This window comes from Leptosomus discolor, chromosome 2 (assembly GCF_034619465.1).
Source record: "Leptosomus discolor isolate bLepDis1 chromosome 2, bLepDis1.hap2, whole genome shotgun sequence".
Lineage (NCBI taxonomy): Eukaryota > Metazoa > Chordata > Aves > Leptosomiformes > Leptosomidae > Leptosomus > Leptosomus discolor.
The window spans coordinates 51929773-51951644 of NC_141392.1; the positions used below are offsets into that span (position 1 = coordinate 51929773).

The window sequence follows — 21872 nt, forward strand, 5'->3', positions numbered from 1 at the left end:
TGTCTCATGAGATGATGCAGTATGGATGCCTCACTTGGCTGTGGTCATGTGGATTAAGAACTGGCAGATTTTAATACTACAGAAAGTAGTGTTTCCTGTGAAGAATCTTTGTGTAGCAGGTTATTGCTAGCAGTATTCAACAGGGACTGATAGCAAACCTGTCATGATTTGACAGTGATCCAGAAATAAAGATTCTGCTGATGCAGCACAGCAATGATACAAAGATTAGTCAAACATAATTAACGACTAAAACAAGACAGTCCCCAGAAAAGTGCTATGAATATGATTTGGGGCTGGGGGAGTGAGGGAGGAGGAATGGCTTAACCAGTGAGAAACGTAAATGTCTCTGTTTAGGTTAAAAAAGATTCAGAGTTATCTTGATTACAATACATAAGTACCTTCACAGGAAGAAAATATGGGGTACTGAGAGATTATTTTAGCAGAGCACTGCAAAGCAGAAGGCAGTGGCTGGAAGCTGAAGCCAGAAAGAGTAAAAGTAGACATTAGATACAGTTTTCAACAGTGATTTTGAAGAGCCATTAAAGCACTATACCAGAGGTATGTGCTTTTCCTCACCTGATGTCTTTAATCTGGATGTGAATGTCTGTTTTGGAAGATACACTTTGGCCAAACTATGTATCATACGTAGTCTGTCTTCAGTCTAGCTAATAGCCATAAGTGTAGAAGTGAAGATGTGGCAGTCCAGAGTTCAACAGGGATTGCAGAAGCCTAGTAAGAAATTGGGGTATGTGCTTGAGTTGTCAGCTCACACAGGAGTCCCTAGCAGTTCGCTAGTGTGCTGCAGATTAAACCTTGGCTATGACTACCTGACTGCAACCTTGCTTTCGTTCTGCTGTGTAGACACATGGGAGGAGGTAAGGGTGAAAAAGAAAAGGAGTATCAGAGTTGAGAAGTAACTTTAAAATAACAGTAGGAAGCTCAAACTTCAAGCTCTGTGTAGGGGTTCAAGAATGGGATTATTGTATTGAAGTCGGGAGAAAGATAATTTTAACAGTAATATTTTAGAAGCACTACCGGGAGATATTATCAGAGACTAAAGAAAAGGCATTTGCAGTAGGCAAGAGAGAGAATGAGAGATGTTGTGCTTGATCCAAGGGAAAGCAGAGCTTTGAAATTTTGTGAAAAAGGAAATGGCAAAATCTTGTTTCCAAAAAAACAACCAGCATAGCATGTAAATGACAAACTCATTTTCCTTTCATCCAAGAAAAAAGAGCTACATTCTGCTCTCACTTCCAAACTTAAAACAAAAGACGATAAATGGGCCAGTCAGGAATAACTGAGAACTACAGCCTGGTTTCACCATCTTACTTTTTATTCAGCCTCACTCTTGGCTACAGCTGTCATCTGTGGGATTTGAATTCCATACTGCCGACTGGAGTTTGGTCTGGTTTTACCTTTTGACTGAATGATCATAAAGATAGGAGGATTTTAAAAACAGGATCTAGATCCCTGTTGAGGTTTTTAATACCACCTATTCTGAGGTTACTTGGATTCAGGACTTCTGCTTAGACCTATCTCATACATTTTTACAGATATTCAGAAGCTTGTAATACCGCACACAGGTTATATTAAATTCCAGTGCCTAAATCCCTTAAGTGCTTTGGGGATTTCCCTGCTAATCCTCTTTTTAATGCATATAACTAGAGGGTAGGTTTGGGACCTTTGGGATTTATTCTTGTATTGGTTCTCTTCCAACTGAAGAATCTTTCAAGGGTAACAACAGTAAGTGCTAAATACACAAAGACGTAGAAAGTTTATATGCTGTTTATGTTATCACAGTAATCTGCCACTCTCTTTTTAGCAAATGAAGGGAAAGAAAGTGTGCCTATTATTAGTAATTACACTACTTACAGTAATTTTAAACACTTACTAATATTAAATTTATGCAAAAGTATTAAATCCTGACTGAACAACTTACATCCTTTTCTTTCCAAGGACAAAATAACTGTATTAATATTAATGAAGCCACAAAATACAAGTTAACTAACAACATTGTTGCAGTTGCTGTATTTTATTACTGAAACGTTATTGTATTTTTCATGTCTGAATGTAAAAAATGAATAAAACTATCACAAACTGCTCTTTGTTGTAAGTGACATGCCTTTTCTTTATGATGCATACTTTGCCCTAAAAAGGGAGTGCTTAATACATTTCTGTTGGGAGATGCCTATTTATTCTGACAAACCGATCAGCCTCCAGGGTGTTCTTTTGCCACAGAACTGATTTTACATCTCATCCATTATCTAACAAGATGTGAACAGAGTATCCTGTCTCACCAAAAAAATTCAGGCTTTGTTTCATTACAAGGATGTGGCAGGCTCACTCATGGATTTACTTGCAGGATATGCAATTGTTAGTGAAAGGCCCACTTAAACACTCATGCATGTTTCCAGTACAGCAAGCCTATGGGGAAAGCGTTGGTAACATTGGTCCTGAGGGTTTTTTTATTTTAAAGGTAAGTATAAAAAGTGTCCTTTACAATAAGAAAATGCATTTCTCATCTTTAAATAATACTGCATGAGTTTATGAATTTTATTATAATAAATAGCAATGCCACATAAACTACACTGTGAGGCAGCCAGAACGTCTTTGCAAAATATATGCCTTAGGGTTTTTTCGCTTGCTTCAGTATTTCCCTATTTTCAATGTTTATGAAAGGTTTAAAAATTGTACTTGCATGGGAAAAGTGCGAGAGACTGGAGTGAGGAAAGCAAGCTGAGGCACTGTGTGATAAGGCAGTAATTAAAGCAAGTGTATACAAAACACTTTCAGACAAATGTTTTCAGCCAGATGTGTTCATAAGGAGACAAAGTCACAAAGGAAAAAGAGAATAGTATATACAGTAGGAAATACAGTTAAGCCTGGCCATAACCTTAATTGTTAAGGGATAACAAGTCTTGGAGATATTAGCTATCCAGACAGAGAGTACTTCTGTTATGTATGTTTCAGCAGTGTTCAACACAGATGAAACTTCTGAGCACTAGTGCACTGCAAATAGTTGTTGTAGTTAAATTATGCTCTACTAACATAATGCAGCCTCTCATAAACATACCTTGCAAAAGTACCTCCATTGTTAAGCTATTTGCTAACCAGCACAAGTGAATTAACAAATCAGTATTAGTTGAAATAAAATAAAACATTTTAAATCATGGACAAAATAGTGGAGAAAAGTGACAAGAAAGCAAACAAGTGATTAGGTTTGATATCTCTGGAAGTTAGAACACTCATTCCACTCCTCCACTCCAAATCTCCCTGACTTTCTGAATAACAGGATCAATCCTTTTGGACTTGCACAGTGCTTCTTTTCATAAAAGTGCAGTTTCTTTAGCATCACAATGAGATATGATTTTCAGTGCTTCTTAGAAAAGTGACAATACAGCTTGAAAGAGTTCAAAATGAAATAGCAAAAGCTAGAATTCGTGGCAGACAAATGTTCTAGTGTCACATCCTGCTGATATCCTATATTCATTACATGTGAATGCATCTCTGTATCTAAAAATCAAGGCTGTTTTATCAGTCTTGCTTATAATGCCAGTCAGAATGGCTGCTGAGAGATCTTTCAGGGTCTGGAGTTGCATCAAGACAGCGTAGCTTTAAAACAGCATAAAAAAGAACCATTTTATATTATTGACTTTTCCTCTTACCTTCAAGGACACATAATTTAACGCAGCATTGATGGGTCAAAGATTTTGACACATGTCAAGACAGATATCTTCATTTTACAGTTTAAAAAAAAGGCATCAAACTTGATACATATGAACCAGTTTAGGTGGCAGAGGCAGCTCAGACTGCGGTAGGGAAAATTGTTCTACTCATCTGCAAAAGACTTTACTTTTTGATGAAGCCTTATGTAAAGAACAATGTGATTTAAGGAAGATGAAACCAGAACAATTGCTAGAAATGTGGTAAGGTTCTAGAGGTGGTCCCCTAAAACCCATGTTAAGTAACCTGTCATTGTGTTCTCTCTATGGATTTTTTTAAACTGTTCTATAAAAGTCTATGGCAAGGATATAATTTTCTAGAAAATGGTAGTTCATATGACCTATATAAAGTGATCATCCCCTGCTAAAGTCAGCAATAGTTTTCCATAGAGGATGCATTTGATTCAGAACTGTGAATAGACTATTTCCATTAGCAAACATCATAAAGCAGAACTGCTTGTTTCTGCCAGTACCCTTCTTGTATAAACAGATTTCACTGTAGGAGAAACACACCCAGAAGTATCTAGCATGGCTTTATGTCCCTAAATGGACAATGTAGCAAAACCTCATTTTTAATAATGGTATTTATGTTACTTCACGATGAAATGTATAATAGTAACAGCAAAGTTGTTGTGTTAATGATCAGAGTGTATAATAAGATGCACGATTAGGAGGATTATGGGAATTTAATGGGATGAGAAGGGCAAAAGATCATCTGCTGTATGACTCTCCATGGCTGTAACCTGCTGTCTGTATCCCTAATGGGTTTTTATGACTGGTGTGCTTTGGTTTGTTTTCCAGTTTGTGTTCTGCCGTGAATGTAAAGAAGAATACCATGAAGGGGACTGCAGCTCTCTCCTCAGCACGCAGGGAGCCATGGCCCAGAAGGTAGGGATCCCACAACTCATTACATCCTGATCATTATCCCTGGCCCAGCTAGAGCGACATTTGTCAAATGGGTCCTAATTATAATCCTAAGTAAAAGCAATTATGTTCATGCTGAATTACTCCAGACGTCAGAGTTGCCGAATTGGCTTTGCAGTAGATTTCAGTCACTTTGATTGATAGAGTAGCTGAGTTCTGTCAGGAACACACAGGGCTCTGCCATCAGTTGATAAAGAAACGGCCTTCCCAATGGGCTTCTGGGGTTGTCTCTATTCAAGGTGAACACTTTTGAAAGGCTTTCTGTAGTCTTGCTGCCTTTCAGCTTATTTTCAGTGCACCCGTCAGGAAATCATGGGGGTTTAAACTGAATAACAGGGTCTTTATACAGCCTGTGCAGAAAATGCTGTTGATAATTTATGTTTTAGCTTAGCAAAATAAAAAATTGATTGCCTAGGCTGGAAGCTGTTAGACGATAATCATTCTAGGCTGCTCTATAATTTTGTAGCTATTGTAGCTATAGACCTGGACAGGAAGTAGTTTTCCTCTCCTGGCATTTCTCTTTGTTTGAGATTCAAGTTTCTGTGCTCTCCACAGCAAATAAGTCACAGTCTTTCCAATTTAGGAAAGAGAGAGAGAGAGCGCAAAGAACAGGAGAGTTATCCTCTAAATATCTCACAGCTTGATGCCCAGGATGCGCTCCTAGGAAGCAGAAAACGTATGTTCAGATATCTGGCATATTTGGTGCTAAGAGGAAACTCGAACCCTGAGCCCACACACAGTCCAGCATGGCAGATACAGGAATGTGGGCAGGTGCTGATGGGGACTCGTGGCAGGCCAGCTCTCAGCAAGGCAGGCCCAGCTTCTGTCAGTGCCTGCAGGCAGGCTCTGTCTGAGGCTGGCTTTTGGGGCCTCTTCCTCTTTGAACGTAGAGACTGGGAGGGAGCTGGAGGCCTACTGGGGACCTTTGCCATGTGCTATCATGAGACAGTTCATTTGCCATACTTTGGAGACACTGCATAGGCTATGACCTGTGTAGAGATACTTCTCTTTAACCTTTCTTAGGGAAGCTCTTCTAATTTATAAAAAGAATTAGCACTAGTTGAGACAGAATTAAACATTTTGTATCCTAGTAGTCAGTCAGGGTATCTACCTCTAGTGTCCTGGAACATGTGTACTATATACAACCCAAAATCCAGCCTCTAGAGATTTGTGATTCAGATGAGGTATTTTTTGTTTAGCAGCTATCTGCAAAATTTTATTCCATGAATTTGTTCAACTCCCTTTTTTAAGCCATATATTTACAAGGAGATTTGCAGCTTAACTACCCTCTGTGAACAATCTCTGTTTGTTTGCAGTAGTCTTAGAACAGTATTCCAGCTCCCATTCACATTTATGTAAAACAAAACAACTTCAACAGAGACATTGAGAGATACTTAAAGTATCCAATAACCTAGTAAAGTAAGAGACCAAGGCTCAATGTCTTACACAAATTAAACAGAGCTAGAATTTGAATATTTCTCAACATGAACAGTGAGCCCTATATCCATTAAGCTATTTATGCTTAGAGTTTTGCGTAGACTGCTGTAAGTCATCATGGCACCTTACAAATTAGTTCAACAATGTTGGCTCTGTGGAAAGTTAGAGTTGTATAATTTCTATGCTCTAGGTCAGAGACAAAGGTGTGCCAGGAACACCATAGGAAGAAGTGGTTTATTTAAAATATTTGCATATTGTCTCAGCTTCTCCTGATGACAATGGGAGCACTTCATCCATCTGGTCCAGTATTTCAGCACATGAATTGCACCCAACTAGACCTGATGACTTCAGAAAGTTAACTACTTTCGCGGTTCCCATGTAATGTGAACATTTTTGCTGTTCCTGAAAAATTTCCTGTAGTCTCAAAGAGCTGTTCCAGAACAGCTAAGTGATAGTACCAGAATAGCTGTTGCAGCTGTTGCAGTTCCCCAGTATAGACAAGACCACAGACTACCCCAAATTCATCTAGACTCCAACTTAAGCAGAAGTTAATTGACTTAGGTCAACCTTCTTTTCGTCTAAGAGAGCTGCACTAATTAAACTTCTCCACAAGGTGGTGATGTGCCACTGAAGGAATGGTTTCCCTCATGTTCTGTGACCAGACGAGCAAACTGAGAGAGAGGTGGCTAAAACAAGGCAAGCCCAGATGCTGGTGAGATTCGGTTTCATGCGAATAGCATCACTACAAAGCTATCCCGCATAGAACATCACTGTACAATGCATACAAAACATTTGTGGGGCATATATGCCAAGAAGCACGTGTGGGGCTGCTTTCACCTCTCTCTCTCTGAGATTGATTTAAACATTTATGCATCTGTGCTTTCAGCCTTTTAGTTCTGTTTGACCCTCCCCTGCTACATGCACAACCCTGTGTGTCATAGTTAACTTGCTATTATTGTACGGCTTTTTGAGGCAGTGAGAAGAATTGTTTTATCGTTGACCATCATCTGTTTCAAGGTAGGAATAATATACTTCCAGGGCTGTCTTCAGCTCTTGTAGTTTGACTACTGTCCGGATCCTTTACATATAATTTATTTTAGAAACAGATCTTATTGTCGCAACTCCTGCTGCTCGGATTTCAGGGTCAAGCAGACACACTGACACCAATTTGTTCCTCTCCATAACTGGTGCAGGACAGGTAGTCTCAGGAAAATATTTTCTATAGGAAGAATGCAGGTTGTTCTTTAGCCTCTAGTGGCTACAGTAGTGAAAGGACCATTGTCCACATTTCTGCAAATGCCTGCAAGTGTCTGACATTCCCAGTATGAGAGGAAACACTGTGGGCAGGTTTATGCCTAAGTCAGCATGATAGAGATGAATATGGTGGAGCATGAGGAGTGTGAAAGAGCTGGAAGAAAAGCCAAAAAGGAGTGTTGATGTGGAGGAATTGGGTAGATGGAAGTTGATGGCAACATAGACAGTGGGAAGAGCTGCGGTGCCACTCAAAGCAGCCCTCTTAATGGCCTGTGTGCCAGGCACTGCAAGGGCCATCTGCTCGCTGGAGGCTCTCCATGGGTCTGTTGGGGTAGGACCTGGCACTTCCCTGAGGACAGGGATGGGCCAAAATTGTGGAAGGTGGGCCCATGGCCAGGCAGGCCAGGGCTGTGGGAAGCTGGAGACTGGCCCTGCTGCGGTGTCACTGTGGCAGGGGCTGACAGCCCCAGGGGTTGACATGGCGTCCTGGGCCATGATCAGGGTGGGAGGATTATCAAGGGACTGGGCTGGGACAGCAAAGTCTGGTGGTGCCCTCAGAGCCTGACACCAATTTTGGAAGCCTTGGAGAAGGAGATCCCTCAGGAAGAGAGATAAAGTCATTCAAGTGTCCATGAAAGCCAAGAGCTGCCAGGAGTGACTGTGACCTGTCAGAAATATAGTGGAAGCTCCAGAAGGAGAAGGAAGAGAGAAGAATGGGAATAAGAGCCTGAGGCCAGGCTCTTTTCAGTGGTGTCCAGTGACAGGACAAGGGGTAACAAGCACGAACTGGAGCACAGGAAGTTCCACCTCCACATGAGGAAAAACTTCTTTACTTTGAGGTGACAGAGCACTGGAACAGGCTGCCCAGGGAGGTTGTGGAGTCTCCTTCCCTGGAGATATTAAAAATCTGCCTGGATGTGGTCCTATGCGACCTGTTGTAGGTGAACCTGCTTCAGCAGAGGGGTTGGACTAGATGATCTCCAGGGGTCCCTTCCAACCCCTAACATTCTGTGATTCTGTGAATAAGCCTGTGAGATGACATGGGACAAATATGAGGGTCCAGGAAGCAGAAATGGCGGTGGCGGCGAAGGGGGCCTGTGCTTGGCAAGACATCAGAAGGAGTAAGGAGGAAGCCTAGTTTTCCTAGCACAAAACCTTTCTAGACAGTTTACTTTTTACCAGGATAATAATGCACCTTCTTGCTCACTAGCAACTGGACAATAAAATGTAACCACATATTAGATTTGAACACACACAGAGTAGCTCTCAGGACTGTTTTGATGCTGGGCATCTTAATAAGACACCTGCAAGATAAACTATAATACCAATAGCAGTGGCGCTGATGTAAAAGTGGTGCATATGTAAATAAGTGAACAGAATGTGGGACATAGAGATATAAATGTTTGAAAAATATGACACAAACTGGATGAAATAGGTAATAAAAAGGTGTATTTTAGAGATGGTTCTATGGACAAACTTTCCCAAGATGGTTTTAGCTGCTAATTATCTTGTCCTGCCAAGCCAATGAGTGTGGGATCATAAAAAGATAACAGCTTTTTAGCAAGCTTGCTTTTTAAGAAGTTGCTGTGAATTTAGTAAAGAGAATAAATTAAACTTCATAGTAGATTTCTGTAGTGCAGCTGTGCACAAATCCCTCCAATAACCAGCATTCAAAGGCTTGAACCTAGAAGAACATCCAACATTTAATTTATTATCCCACAAACACAATCTGGGCTGTCTTTGTAGGACCCAGATGTGAATCTAGTTCATCTCATTTGAACAAACCCCTCTATTAACCCTAGGCCAGCAACAGCTGTAAACCTAAGCCTAGATAAAGCGTCCACAGTGGTTGAAGTGTTAAAGCTTGCCGAGGGCTCTCTTCTGCTCCGTGCTCCAATCCAAGCTCCTTCAAAATCCTGTCAGACCATACCTAGTCTTAGTCCAAGCCTTAATTCCCGCTAGTTCAAGCAACCCTGGCCCTGCAAACCATGCAGTCCAGCAAAATCCATCACTAAACATGTATCTTTAGCTGCTAGTGCAGCTAAGAATTGTTACAAATTTCTTGTGCACAGGTTACAGAACAGGTTGTATGAAGTTCCACCTTTTTATTACATTGAAAACCTCATTACCTGCTAAAAGTGTTAATTTCAGACCAGGTTCATTGTATATGCAAAGTAAAAAGTTTATTGTTAGTCTTATCAAAGTCTTAGAAAGCTGATCAAAGAACTATTTTTAGTCCATTTACAATAACGCTAGGACACATAGTTCAAATAGTATAGAGTTAAAATAATGGATGTGCAAATTCTCTAGTAACACCCATTTCTCTGGGGTTATATTTAACCTTCCACTACCTCTCTGGGTCCTAGGCTCAATGGCTTCCGTCTGGGACGGGCTGGCATAGTGAGTCCTTTACCAGGACAAGCATGATGTTAATATTGATGCTTTTTTTTTTCCTTCTCACTGTATGGTCTGCTTGGGGTCACTTTTACATATTTGTTAACACACTCCTTCAGTGGTTTGCAAGTTGATGTTGGATCCAAATTTACTATCTATGGTGTATTTTACCTAAGTTGGTTACACCTTTGTTATCTTTGTTATCCCTAAGACTGCTTTTATGCAGTTCTCAAGGCTGCATTTGTGTAACTGACCACTGGAGAGTTGTTTATAGCTCCAAGGCCTCCCATATCATCCTGTGCCTGTGCTTTCAAGGCCTCTGCTATCATCCCATCCCTTTACTTCTCCGTGTAGCATTTTATTTTAGGATCAGAGACTGTTCATTCTGCTTATAGTACCTATACTTGTTATTGCTGTCCGTTAGTTACAAAAATACATGTAACAGTGTTAAAACATGCAATTATACAAAAGCAAAAGCAAAATAGGTAATAGTCACCTGCTCGTTAGATAGTGGCTGTCACTTGCTGAACCAAATCTCTAGGCAGGCCAAGACAAGTCCAGAGAAAACCTGATGGGTCCTGAGGCCTGTGGTGCTGGCTTGGCACAAAGGCTGTGGCCTCTTAGAAGAAACAGCAATGGCATTTTTACTGAGCCACAAAGCTACAGGTTCTAAACCTTCATCTACAATCTGTTTTAGTGTAAATTCATAGCTAGTGCTGTAAAACTTATCTTCATAACTTCAACTCCACTCCAAACCTGTGGGATACTGCCTGTCCCAGCTGGAGCCCTGAGCTGGAGGCCTCGGTTACCCGAGTCCCTAAGCCTGTCCCCAAACCTACCACGTCCATATCAAAATGCAGCTGTTTGTTATTTGAGTTACAGTCCTTACAGTACTCAATTAGCTAATGCAGGATCCAGATGTTAACTTCGCTTTTCTGCCACTGGCAGTGTAAAACTTATCCAGACCCCTTGTCAGCCCGGGAACCCATCAGACCGAACCAAAAGTAGTGCCGTGCCTCAGCTGAGTCAGTGCAAACCTGATCCTATTCATCAGCACATGCCACTGGGGCCCTGACTGCAATCCTAACCAGAGTTTCTGGGCTCAAACCTAACTTGGTCATGATCTCTCAGGCAAACAATCAGCTCTGAAGCAGACCCATTTGATCACTTCCCAGAAATGCTTTTTGCTGCACAGGTGTGGTATAAAAGCATGCCCATGTGCATGCACACATCCAGGAGAGTCTGTCACATCACCTGGCACCCTGCTGAAGCCTTTTGTAATGCGGTTCCTGAAAAAGCTCCCATGTCATTTGGACAGCAGGTGAGCCTCCGGCCCATCTTTTCCTGCAATTGTCTCATGTATGCAGGTCTCGAAGTTGCCAGCAGGTGGTATAAAATATACAGACATTGCTTCCCAGGCTTCCTTTTCCATCCACTGAACATCTGTCTAATCTCTTATGCCTGTAGATTACCAGCAACCATGTAGGGTTGTGAAGCCTGGTTTCTATGTAGATGGGGGTTTGCTGTAATTATGCAGCAGAACATACTGGCCCATTATGAGCGCAAGATATTTCGAAATTTGATTTTAATGTGGAATTCCCAAATAAAGATTCTTTCAAATATCCTTACCTTAATTATTGTAATGCTAAGATACGCAATATTTGGCTAACCCTTCATGAAAATCAGGCTTGGTGTATTTCTTACCATATTGCTGCGGCATTGAAAAACTATGCAACGTGCATATTCAATTGTAACAGAAAAACAAAATGCTGACAAAAATTACAGAATTCAGTATGTCTCCTGATTTAACGTATAAAGAAAGCAGCAAGCTTTCTTTGCTTGCACCTTCAGGGAAGGGTGAGTTGTTAGGGAAAACATACATATTATGTTGGACTCCACTGTTATATGATCTTCTGAATCAGTTCTTCGTTACCAACGTTTTGAGTTTATGCTCTAAATATTACAACTATCACTTTCAAAATTGTTCCTTCATTATTTTGGCAAACTTTCCTTACTGCTTTTAGAACAGTGAAAAACAGAAGGTGAGGTATTTGAAATGGTGTACTACAGGCAGGAATTAAAATGAGAAACACACAGCATTTCTATGGAAACTTCTCCCTGTACTCGAAAGAGGGGGAAAATTAATTAAAATGATAAATAGTAAATGCTGACCACAAAAAACATGAATTATTTCACTGCATTTTATTGAAAGAAAGAGCTACTGAAGAGATTCATTATAAATAACATCTTTCAATGAGTCCCGAGTCACAGTACGAAATGTGGAACATCTATTATTAGACCATTGATTTTTTTTTTCCATCAGATAAATTTTAAAAGTTAAATAAAACATGGCTGTACAAAAAATGGCACACCTAGCTTGATGTCTAAAGTATCTTAAACAATTGGAAAAGAAACTGAGGCTCAGGGGTTTAGTAGCTGGTATATTCACAAGGTCAAGCACAGGACATTTCAACCCACAGATGCCTAATTAAAGGACCAAGAAAAATAACTATAACCGGGAAATGTCCTGTAAAATTAATCTCTATGTTATAAATAAAGATGCACCGGAGGAAATCTGAGAATAGGTCTTAACTTTCTGCCTAATGAGAAATAGATGGGAACTAGGGAGAGAGAATTTTAGCTTTCCTATTTTGGGAACAATAAAGTAAAATGATGTGACAGGCTGCTTTTGTTTATGAGGTTAAGCTGACAGTCATTTGCAGCTGTGTTGCCACTTACAGGGGAAGGCATGTTTTTTATTCCACTCATGGAAAAGAGTTATCAAAGAATGACCTGTATTAGATTGGCTTTTCTGCTTTAGAGCAGTGCAAATTCAGTATTCACTAGCTACCTGAATTTAATTCATGATGGTATGAACAGCCCCAACATGCAGAGTGAGAACCTTGATGTGCAGTGTCACCAAACCAGAGTGCTCTGATTTTATTTAGTGAAAGTCTCTTTCATCTTGTATCAGACACAATACCCTGTGTGTATTACTTTGATTTTAGCTAGCTGCTGTCATTACAAAGCAGCTCTTTTTTATGGCAGAATTCCCTAGGCACACCAGACAAACTGGCTCACACAAAGCTGCTTCATGTGCATTTAACTGGATCACTGTGGTACTGACACCTCTATTTTTCCTGTGCATGAAACGTATTCCCATTGATGCATATCCTTCCTGTTGCTAATCTATAGCCATATGTTAGTGTTTTGATTAGGCCGAATCTTTCTCTAGACTAGAACACTAGTCCCTTAGCTATGCACATGTCTCTGTGAGATTTTGACTCTTAAATGACTCAAATAATGCATTTTTTTCCCAAAGCCCATGGGGCCTATCTAGTGCCCTAGACATCTGCTATTTTTTCCCCCACAACTGAAGTAAAAGACACCACTAAACACAACAGGAGGTTAACCCACATGAACACGTTCATAAAACAGCCCAGCAGAAGCTGAGAAAACAAAAGAAAAGTAAGTTGTACTGCCCCCATCCCTTGTAGATCAGACAAGGCCACTTTTGCTTAGAGCTCCAACCCAAAATTATTAGTGCGCTGTGTTAAGCTAAATGTTATGGTGGGTTGAACATTGCTTTCTGTACAAGGAATTATCCTTTGTCTTTCTTTCAAATGCTTCCAAATATCCGTAGTTGTTCTCATATTTGTGCTTATACTTTGTGTTTTGAGACATCTCAGCCTTTAAAAATGCAGTATTTCACATAAAGTCATAATTTTACATACTTTTTTAAATCTTATTTTTCCAAGGAAAATTATCTTAAAATCAATCATTTCTGATCAAAAGGAAAGGTATTTCTGACTTAAAGGAAGCTGCACTAGGATACGTTTTTTAGTTATGCAAGACCAGATTTTTGCTTATCAGAAAGGAATTAAGCACCAAGAACAAAAAAGCAGGAGTCCAGAAATTACATTCACTAAAGCTAAGCACAACATAATGTTAACAACTTCATATTCTATTCCGAATCAAGCTTCATATGCTATTCTGGATCAAGGGTCTTCAGTTTTCAGATGCTGTCTGTGCCAGGCAAAATTAAGCATGCTATAGAAGAAGTGTGCTTACATTAGACAGTATATAAGGTGGTGGATGTTGGAACTTAACATTATATATCTAATGCTTCCAGTATTTTGAACAAGTTCTGCCATAAATGTTTTTAATCTGGATGGTACAGCTTAGTTGCTGACTGTGAACACATATTTCATTTACTTCATGTAGTTCTACCAGCAAGTTGATATGTGCCCCGTTACCTGAATGAGATGCTGCTTTAGGAAGGACACTTTATTTCAAGATGCTCTCTGTCTCTGTAGGACTTTTTCCAGTACCGTCTGATATTGATTAACTGCATACAAAGCTTTCCATGTACATGTTCTCATACTGCTGTAAGGTGCTCACAAGTCTCTGTGGTCTCTTTATCCCTGTTAGCTTTTCCAAAGGACTCAGCATAGAAACAGAATAGAAGTAAATCTATGCCCTCCAATATGACCCAGACATAACAAGACAGACATTTTCCCCTGTCTCACTGAGGGAATATTGCAAGAGGGGTGTTGAAAAATGCTTGAAACAGCTCTTACTATAGCTTCCTGTTATTTATAGCTATTTATTCCTGGTCATAACGTGCAGCACAGTTGAGAATCAAAAAATTATTCATAAAGTGGCGCGGATGGAATCTAGTAGTTTTTCACTAGTGCTGGGACAAATATTTTGCAACAATTGGGGAACTAGGGCATGTTGTGTAGGGCCAGCATCGCAAGTGATCAAAGTCTCCTGTCCTCAGCAAACTGATATATGATGCATACCTGGAGCACCTCTGAACTTCCTATCCAAGACCAGGCAGGCCAAATAAAGTGAGGGGCACCTCTGCTTGATAGACCTGCTCTATCACCTAGGCCATTGTCAAGGAGATTAGGTTTGTTATCTTAAGATGAAAGAACATGATTTAAATAGACACTGATAGTGCAGAACTGCCATATACTTTTCCTTTATGGTTTGAGGGAAAAATGCCCATAAATATATATGTGCTTGCAGTCATTGTATGTGGAGCACTAAATAAAGCATGTGAACACTGGAGGCTCTGTATGGTATGCTTTCTTTACTGAATCAGAGGGATGCCATCACTGTACCGTTTCTTTGCATTTGCTTCCCGCAGCAGGAAGTTTTTAACTTAGCATTCAGCAAGACTGGGCATGGGAGGGATGTTTCAGCTCTAATGGGGTGAAAATATCATGCTGCTGCATCTATTTCATGCTAGCATTTTTGCAATGGAAAATATTAGTATAATAATTCACTCTGCTGTTTTCAGCAATTTGTTCTTCCTATGTGAATTGCGTATGTGCGGTTTGAAGTTGTTTATTTTAGTTATTCCTAAACTCTCCCAAGTTTGTATTTGTTTTCAGAACTAAGATCAAATATCTTTATACAAATCAAATTAGCAATTTGGCATGTGAAATTTTGCCTCAGTGTAATTTGCTATTAGTGCACAACAAAGACATGAAGATGAGGAGAAAGTATGTTTCCAAATACTGAACCACAGAGTTTGGATTTGGATCATTTGGGAAAAACAAAGCCACTGTGAAGCTCTTCTGGGTTGACTACAAAAATCAAAAATACTTCTGGTCTTCTCACATAGCTAGTATTCTAAAAAGAATAACAATGTTTTGTCACTGCTATAGTGATTTTCATCTTGAATCATTGTATGGATGTTAAATAATTAACTCCCATTACAATGAGATGAAATTAATCTCATCTTCTTTCTGTCACTGGGCAAACCGAGGCCCAGGTCAAGCATTCCCCACTCTCCCCGTCTTGTGTTCAGGCCTTTCTAAGTTAGCTCAGATTGCTTGCTAAAGTCATCCTTTCTTAAAGATTAAGGTGTTGCAAGACCACTACTAGATTATGTTCTTTGCTATTGGCCTGAGGGCTTTTTCTGTTTCTCAGAACTTCCTAATGTGCTGTTGTATAGAGGTATCCTTTTGGCGAATGGCTGAATAACCCAGCGGGATGCAGGGCCGAGTTCCCTCTCCAGAAGCAGAGCACCAAAAGTAAAAGTCACTTCTAGGATACAGCTGAGATGACTTTGTTCACTTTTGTCACCTCTACATCAAAAATATTAGCAAATTGGAGAATATTAAGAGAGGAGCAACAAAAGAGATGCAAGGGCTTAGGAGACTGATGTAGGTAGTAAAATAAAAGAAATAATAATACCATAAACACAGTTTTGAGGTTTCGTGGTTTAAAAAGTCTCGGGTTTTTTTAAGATGCATGTTGCAATGGCCACCAAATGAGCTGGAAACAAATTTCTGCAGATGCTGCTCTTCGTTAATGCATTTTAACTCAAGTGACTTCAACCAAGAAATAAAATCTAGGTCTTACTTACTGACACTGCAACAACTCACAGGTTTTATCAGTAGTAGCTGAGCAGAAATCAAGAGGAGTTATGGTTGTTGCATGTTTAAAAGTTGGGCCAATTTCCTTTTTCTGTCTTATTAGAAATAAATATATTTTTAAAAATCCATGTAAATAAATATTAAAAGTCTATCCACATAATAGCCTAAAAGTATTTAGAAGATACACACAAAGAAGTTACAGGAATTTTTACAAATGATACAATTTAGTTTAAGCTCATCATTTTCCCACACTCTTGAAAAAACTCCACATTATGTATGGAGAGAGCAGAACTTCAAGGCTGGAACCTACGTACATTGTTTACAGCTACTGTTCACATAGTTGCCAACCTTGTGTGTCAGAAACGACCCAAGGCACTGCCATCTCTTTTGTCCTTGTACTATCATTTTAGGTAGGAAACTGCCAAGTAGGACACTTGTGTAGATTATGTAATTTTGTCCCAGTCATAAATAGGACAAACACAGGAGTCCCTTTTAAAACACTTCATGATCACTTTTTCCATCTGGGTCCTTCTGTCTGGGGAGCTACTTGCTTTCATTGTTCACTGGGTTTTTTTCTTTTTCTCAAAAATTTTTGTGTTTCTTCTTTGCGCCTGTTAAGGTCTTTTAAATTTATATAGATTTATGTTTTAATTAAATCTAGACCTCTGAAACAAAGGAGTACGCTTTATTATGAAAAACAGTTTCCTTCCAGGGACCTCACCATTCTGTATTATCAAGTGTTGCATTGGTGGTTTTGCTTGTCATGGAAGAAGGGCTTTAACCCCTGAAGCAGAATCAAACCTATGGCGTCTAACATGTCACGTCTCAGCCGGGTTCGTCTGACTTCTTGCTTTACCTGTCTTTGTGCATTTTCAGCACGGCTTGATGCCCCCTGTGTCCTCCTGCTGGGGCTTTGCCAGCCCCTTGGGGAGGGGAGCAGCAGGGAGGCCACAGCCTGTGCTGCAGCTGGGTGTAGGAAGGACCCCCAGGATGGCACACACTCCAGCTGCTGCAGCTCCCCCCGCCACCCTGCAGCCCGGGATTTAACCCAACACGTGTCGTGCACGCTGAGAGAAAATAAGTTTGCATTTTGAAGCAAAAATTCTGCATCTCTCACAAAGTCCAGCCTACCTGGCCTTGCAGTCACTGCTGTCTGTTTCTCGCGGGTAAATAGTTACCACCGCAGTGTAGCCATCGTGTCCCAGTGTGGCCTTTTGGTATTGTGCCCACACGTGGTTTTTCTCTGTCTTTGCAGGGATATGTAGTTGATGAACGTGCAGCCATGCAAGCTCGATGGGAAGAGGCATCTAGAGAAACAATCAAGAAGACAACCAAGCCATGCCCCAGCTGCAATATTCCAGTAGAAAAAAATGGTAAATTTATTAGATATCCTGTACTTAACTGTCTTTTAAAATTCATTTTACAATACAAATGTATGAACGTGCCTGTGTACATATGCACATTATTATTCCAAGAGAGGAAGAGCACACAGAGCTTGAATCTTCCCTCTGTCACTTTATCTAAATTATCTTGAAATCACTAAGTCTAAATCACTTAGTTCTATAGCCACTAATTAAGCCTCACAAAATGCCCAGCTATTTTAGAGACAGGGAAAATGAGACAGAGAGAGACACTGGATGTAGCATCCATATGACTGAATGTCCAGCCAGTTGTCTAGATTTTCCACTGTCACTGTAAAAAAATAGACATTTGTAGGGCAAAACTTATCTCACACACAAAACAGAACATGTATCTAATGCAGGTCAGAAGAATCACAACTAAAAAATGAGGTGTGGAGAATTAGTCCTGCTGTAGGTGTCTACACAGTATATAGCTGAATTTAGATGAGATTAATCTCAACCCAGTGACATGCCCACGGTAGAAAAGCAAGTCAGCGGAAGAAACATGAGTCCTGACAAGCTGGTTGCAACCAATCAATGCTTTCCATGTAGGAAGAAAAGTAATCTCCTGGCACTGGGGTGCTTAAATGGGGAACAAGAACAGTAAACAGGCTATACCCTACAGGTTCATGCTGTTCCAAGATTTAATTGTATTTATGTTAATTAATTAAAATATATTAAAATTATTGCCTAAATATTATATGAATATTAAGTATAGAGGATGCTTCTCAGTTTTGTTGCATCACTTATTCAAACGGGATGCTGAAAACACCAAATAAGACACTGTAAACTGCAAGGAGAGAACACTTCAAGCAGCGATACCACAGAAATATTACTGAGAAAGAAATAGGACAAAATCCTGAAATCTGGGGTTTGATGAAAGAAAAGAAGGCAGTTGGCAGATGGAAAGTGGGAGACTTCTTCAAGCACAAGAAACAGAAGGAAAGAAAGCATGAATTCAAGAGTGGGAAGGCGAGACAAGATTTGGCAAAGTGTAGAAAGTAAGGTGGGCAGCAGAAGAGAGATAACAGAGGGGTAGGTAAAAAAAAAACTCTTCACAGGCTTGTAAAACAGGCTGGAAATCAGAAGTTCGAACTGCATTAGAAATAGACAAATACTAATCTTGACTATTCATACTTAACGGTTTGTGCATAACCAAATAGAAAAAACCTTCTCATCAGGCTTCAAACAGTGCTAGGACCTTTACTTTCTCTTAGACTCTGCTACAAAATATTTACTGTTAAATTACAGGCAATTGTCACTTGTCAGAAACAGGATATCCCTATTTGACACCATTACACAACTCCCACTAGTGTTTAGGGATGTTGCTTGTAAAAATTGCCAATGTAACAAAAAGGAAATAAATGCCATTTTTTTCTTTGAAAGAAAATATTTATTTTAAATGGATAATAAGCAGGAAAAGACCATTTCTTGCTTATAGCCTGACCCATGTCAGAACAGCACCTTATAATGCAAAATGCCAAAGCCATGGCAGCAGACTAGAAATGTTTCAACACACTGGGATCAGCTGATCGTGCTGCCATTCAAAGGGACCTTGACAGGCTGGGAAGTGGGCTGAGAGAAACCTCATGAAGTTCAACAAAGGGAAATGCACCGGTACAGGTTGAGGGCCAACCTGATGGAAAGGACCTGAATGTCCTGGTGAACTACAAGTTGGACATGAACCCAGCAACATACCCTTGCAGGAAAGAAGGCCAACAGCATCCTGGGCTGCATTAGGAACAGCACCACCAGCAGGTCGAGGGAGGTGATCCTTCCCCTCTGCTCAGCACTGGTGAGACACATCTGGAGTGATGGTCCCATTCCGGGCTCCCCTGTACCACAGAGACACGGACTGGAGCATGTCCAATGAAGGGCTACAGAGATGATAGAAGGACTGGATAAATAAATACCTGATGGGTGCGAGCAAAGAAGACAGAGACAAACTATTCTGAGTGGTGCCCACTGAAAGGACAGAAGGCAATGCGCACAAACTGAAACACAGGAAATTCCACTTAAGCATAAGAAAATGCTTTTTACTGTGTGGGTGAATGAAGACTGGAACAGGTTGCCCAGAAAGAGTCTCCATTCTAGGATACATTCAAAACCCAACTGGATGCAACCCTGAGCACCCTGCTTCAGCTGGCCCTGCTTTGAGCAGAGCGGGATTGGACTGGATGATCTCTAAAGGTACCTTCCCGCCTCAGTGATTCTGTGATTCTGGAAATTAAGGCATGAAGCTTAAAAAGTGCAGTGCTTGCTTTCTTCTCTAGTCATGGGTTCTGCACGTGCCAGCTTCTAGGCTGACATTTGTAAACTGAAAGGAGCATTTCACTTCTGCCTAAGTACAGCTGTTATCAAGAGGCTGACGATTGTACACCGAAGTCTGCCAACAGTCCTCATTTGGGAGGAGTACACTGACTACGCACAAGACAGTAATTCTGCCTTCCCTCCCCAAATGCTTCTGTGAATGCTGTCTTTTACAAGGGACAGTGACAATGCCAATAACTGTTCTAGAATAGCATGTATTTCTCTATGTCAATAACTTTCCTGTAATAGCCTATATAGCTATAAGGCAATGTAGAATACTTCTATACGCCAATAACTTGTCTGTAATAGCTGAAGTGAAAGAGTGAAACACTTTCCCACAGCTCAGTTCCCAGTCTGAGTTTAAACACATATCCATGTCCCTCAGAGGACTGCTGTACTCACAAAGCTGTAGGCCACATTGCCTGAGGCACTCTCCACTCTGACTGCTGATCTCAGCTGCTGTGTACCAAAACATAACATGATTTATGTAGCCTAGCAGGTAGAGCACACATCTGACAGAAGTTGCCTATTGGGGTTTGGGTCCTTCACCAGGATTGAGATGCTTTTACCCAGTGACGGCTTAACACAAATCATAAGAGAGGATTGGACCTAAACCTTAAGTAAAGCATAACATGGAGACTGTCCACTGGTATGCTTACATTTAAATAAGATTAAAATATCTGGCAAATTGCATTTCTTACACAAAGATATAAACTGACAAATAGACCTTGCCGTCACAGGTAGTTTTCCCTCTCTGTCAGATGAAGCAGACAGGCCTATTTTAACAAACCAGTTCTTGTCTCCTGCTGTTTTTACCTTCTGAGAATCATTTTCGAGTGGCATTTATGAAAAAGGTGGTGTAAGGGTAGCAGGTCATACAGCAGGGAACACACACTCCGTGTACCTCCTATCACCATCTGGAGTCAAACCAAGGTGACATTTCAGCATTTCTTAATACTGCATGCTTTTCTTTCAGTTTGAATTATACAAGAGATTTCTTTGTGTGTGGTAAGCAACATAATTTCCATTTGAAGTGTATTTCATAATGACCTTTGACAATTTTCATGTTTTGTATATTACAAAATAAACATTTGATCAAGGTTGTGAGCAGAGAAATTAAAGCTGCTCTCACAGTATGGGCAAGTAAGAAACCCAACACACAGGAAACAGTGATGTGATCGAAAGGCTGCTTCAGATTCTAAGAAGGTCAAATCAACTTAAATTACTAATGTCATTATGATATAATCAGCAGTCAGCCACTAAAGTCTGTATCTCCTGATTTATTCTCTTTGCAAATATCTTAGTTGTTGAATCCAAATTCAAAAAAGAATTGAAATTTCTTCATCTTCTGGCTCACAGCTGGACTAGGTTAGAGTATCCCTGAGCAAACATCTCCATGTCTGCTTTGAGAGGCCACAGACTCTGTCATCTCTTTTCCCTATCCCTACCACAGTCTCTTCTAATTTCCTCCTACTCCTGCAGTCCCCCAAGTGAGACCAGCACGTTACACCCCAAAAAGAGAGGGAGTAGCAGGTTTTAGAAAGCCCAGCAAGAATATTCTTTGGGTTTGTACTTCTCTTTTATTAAATATTCTACTTGGTTAGTAAATGAATGCCTAAGAAACTTGATTTTAACACTGTTAATTGTTGATTAACATCTCTAAGTGTTTGCCAAGTACCATAGCCATTCTGTTGCTGTTTTGCAGGTGGCTGCATGCACATGAAATGTCCTCGTCCTCAGTGCAGATTTGAGTGGTGCTGGAACTGTGGCCTGGAGTGGAACAGAACCTGCATGGGAGATCACTGGTTTGACTAGTGGTGCTGGGGCCAGCCTGTGCTGCTGCTAAAGCTTGTTTTCATCAGGGCCAAATTCTGAACTCCTTGCTTAAATGAAGCTCCTAGTAGTTTCAGGGACACAGAGTTCAGAAGTTGGCCCAGTTTCTTGGGTTTTGCTTTCTTGCGTATACAGTCACACCAAAATCACATTGCAGTTATGCCAAGGGGTTTAAAATCACAAAGTAAAAAGAGTAATTGTTTTAA

The 21872-nt window shown here is 40.3% G+C and overlaps 1 protein-coding gene across 1 annotated transcript in view; it reads left to right on the plus strand.

Moving 5' to 3' along the window:
• Nucleotides 1-21648, plus strand: part of PRKN (parkin RBR E3 ubiquitin protein ligase) — a 629698-nt gene extending 608050 nt beyond the window's left edge. The window contains exons 11-13 of the mRNA XM_086460407.1: nt 4524-4610; nt 17379-17496; nt 21539-21648. Of these exons, the coding sequence (XP_086316533.1) occupies nt 4524-4610; nt 17379-17496; nt 21539-21648 (315 nt within the window). The remainder of the gene's footprint in view (nt 1-4523; nt 4611-17378; nt 17497-21538) is intronic.
• The last annotated feature ends 224 nt before the right edge of the window (nt 21649-21872 follow it).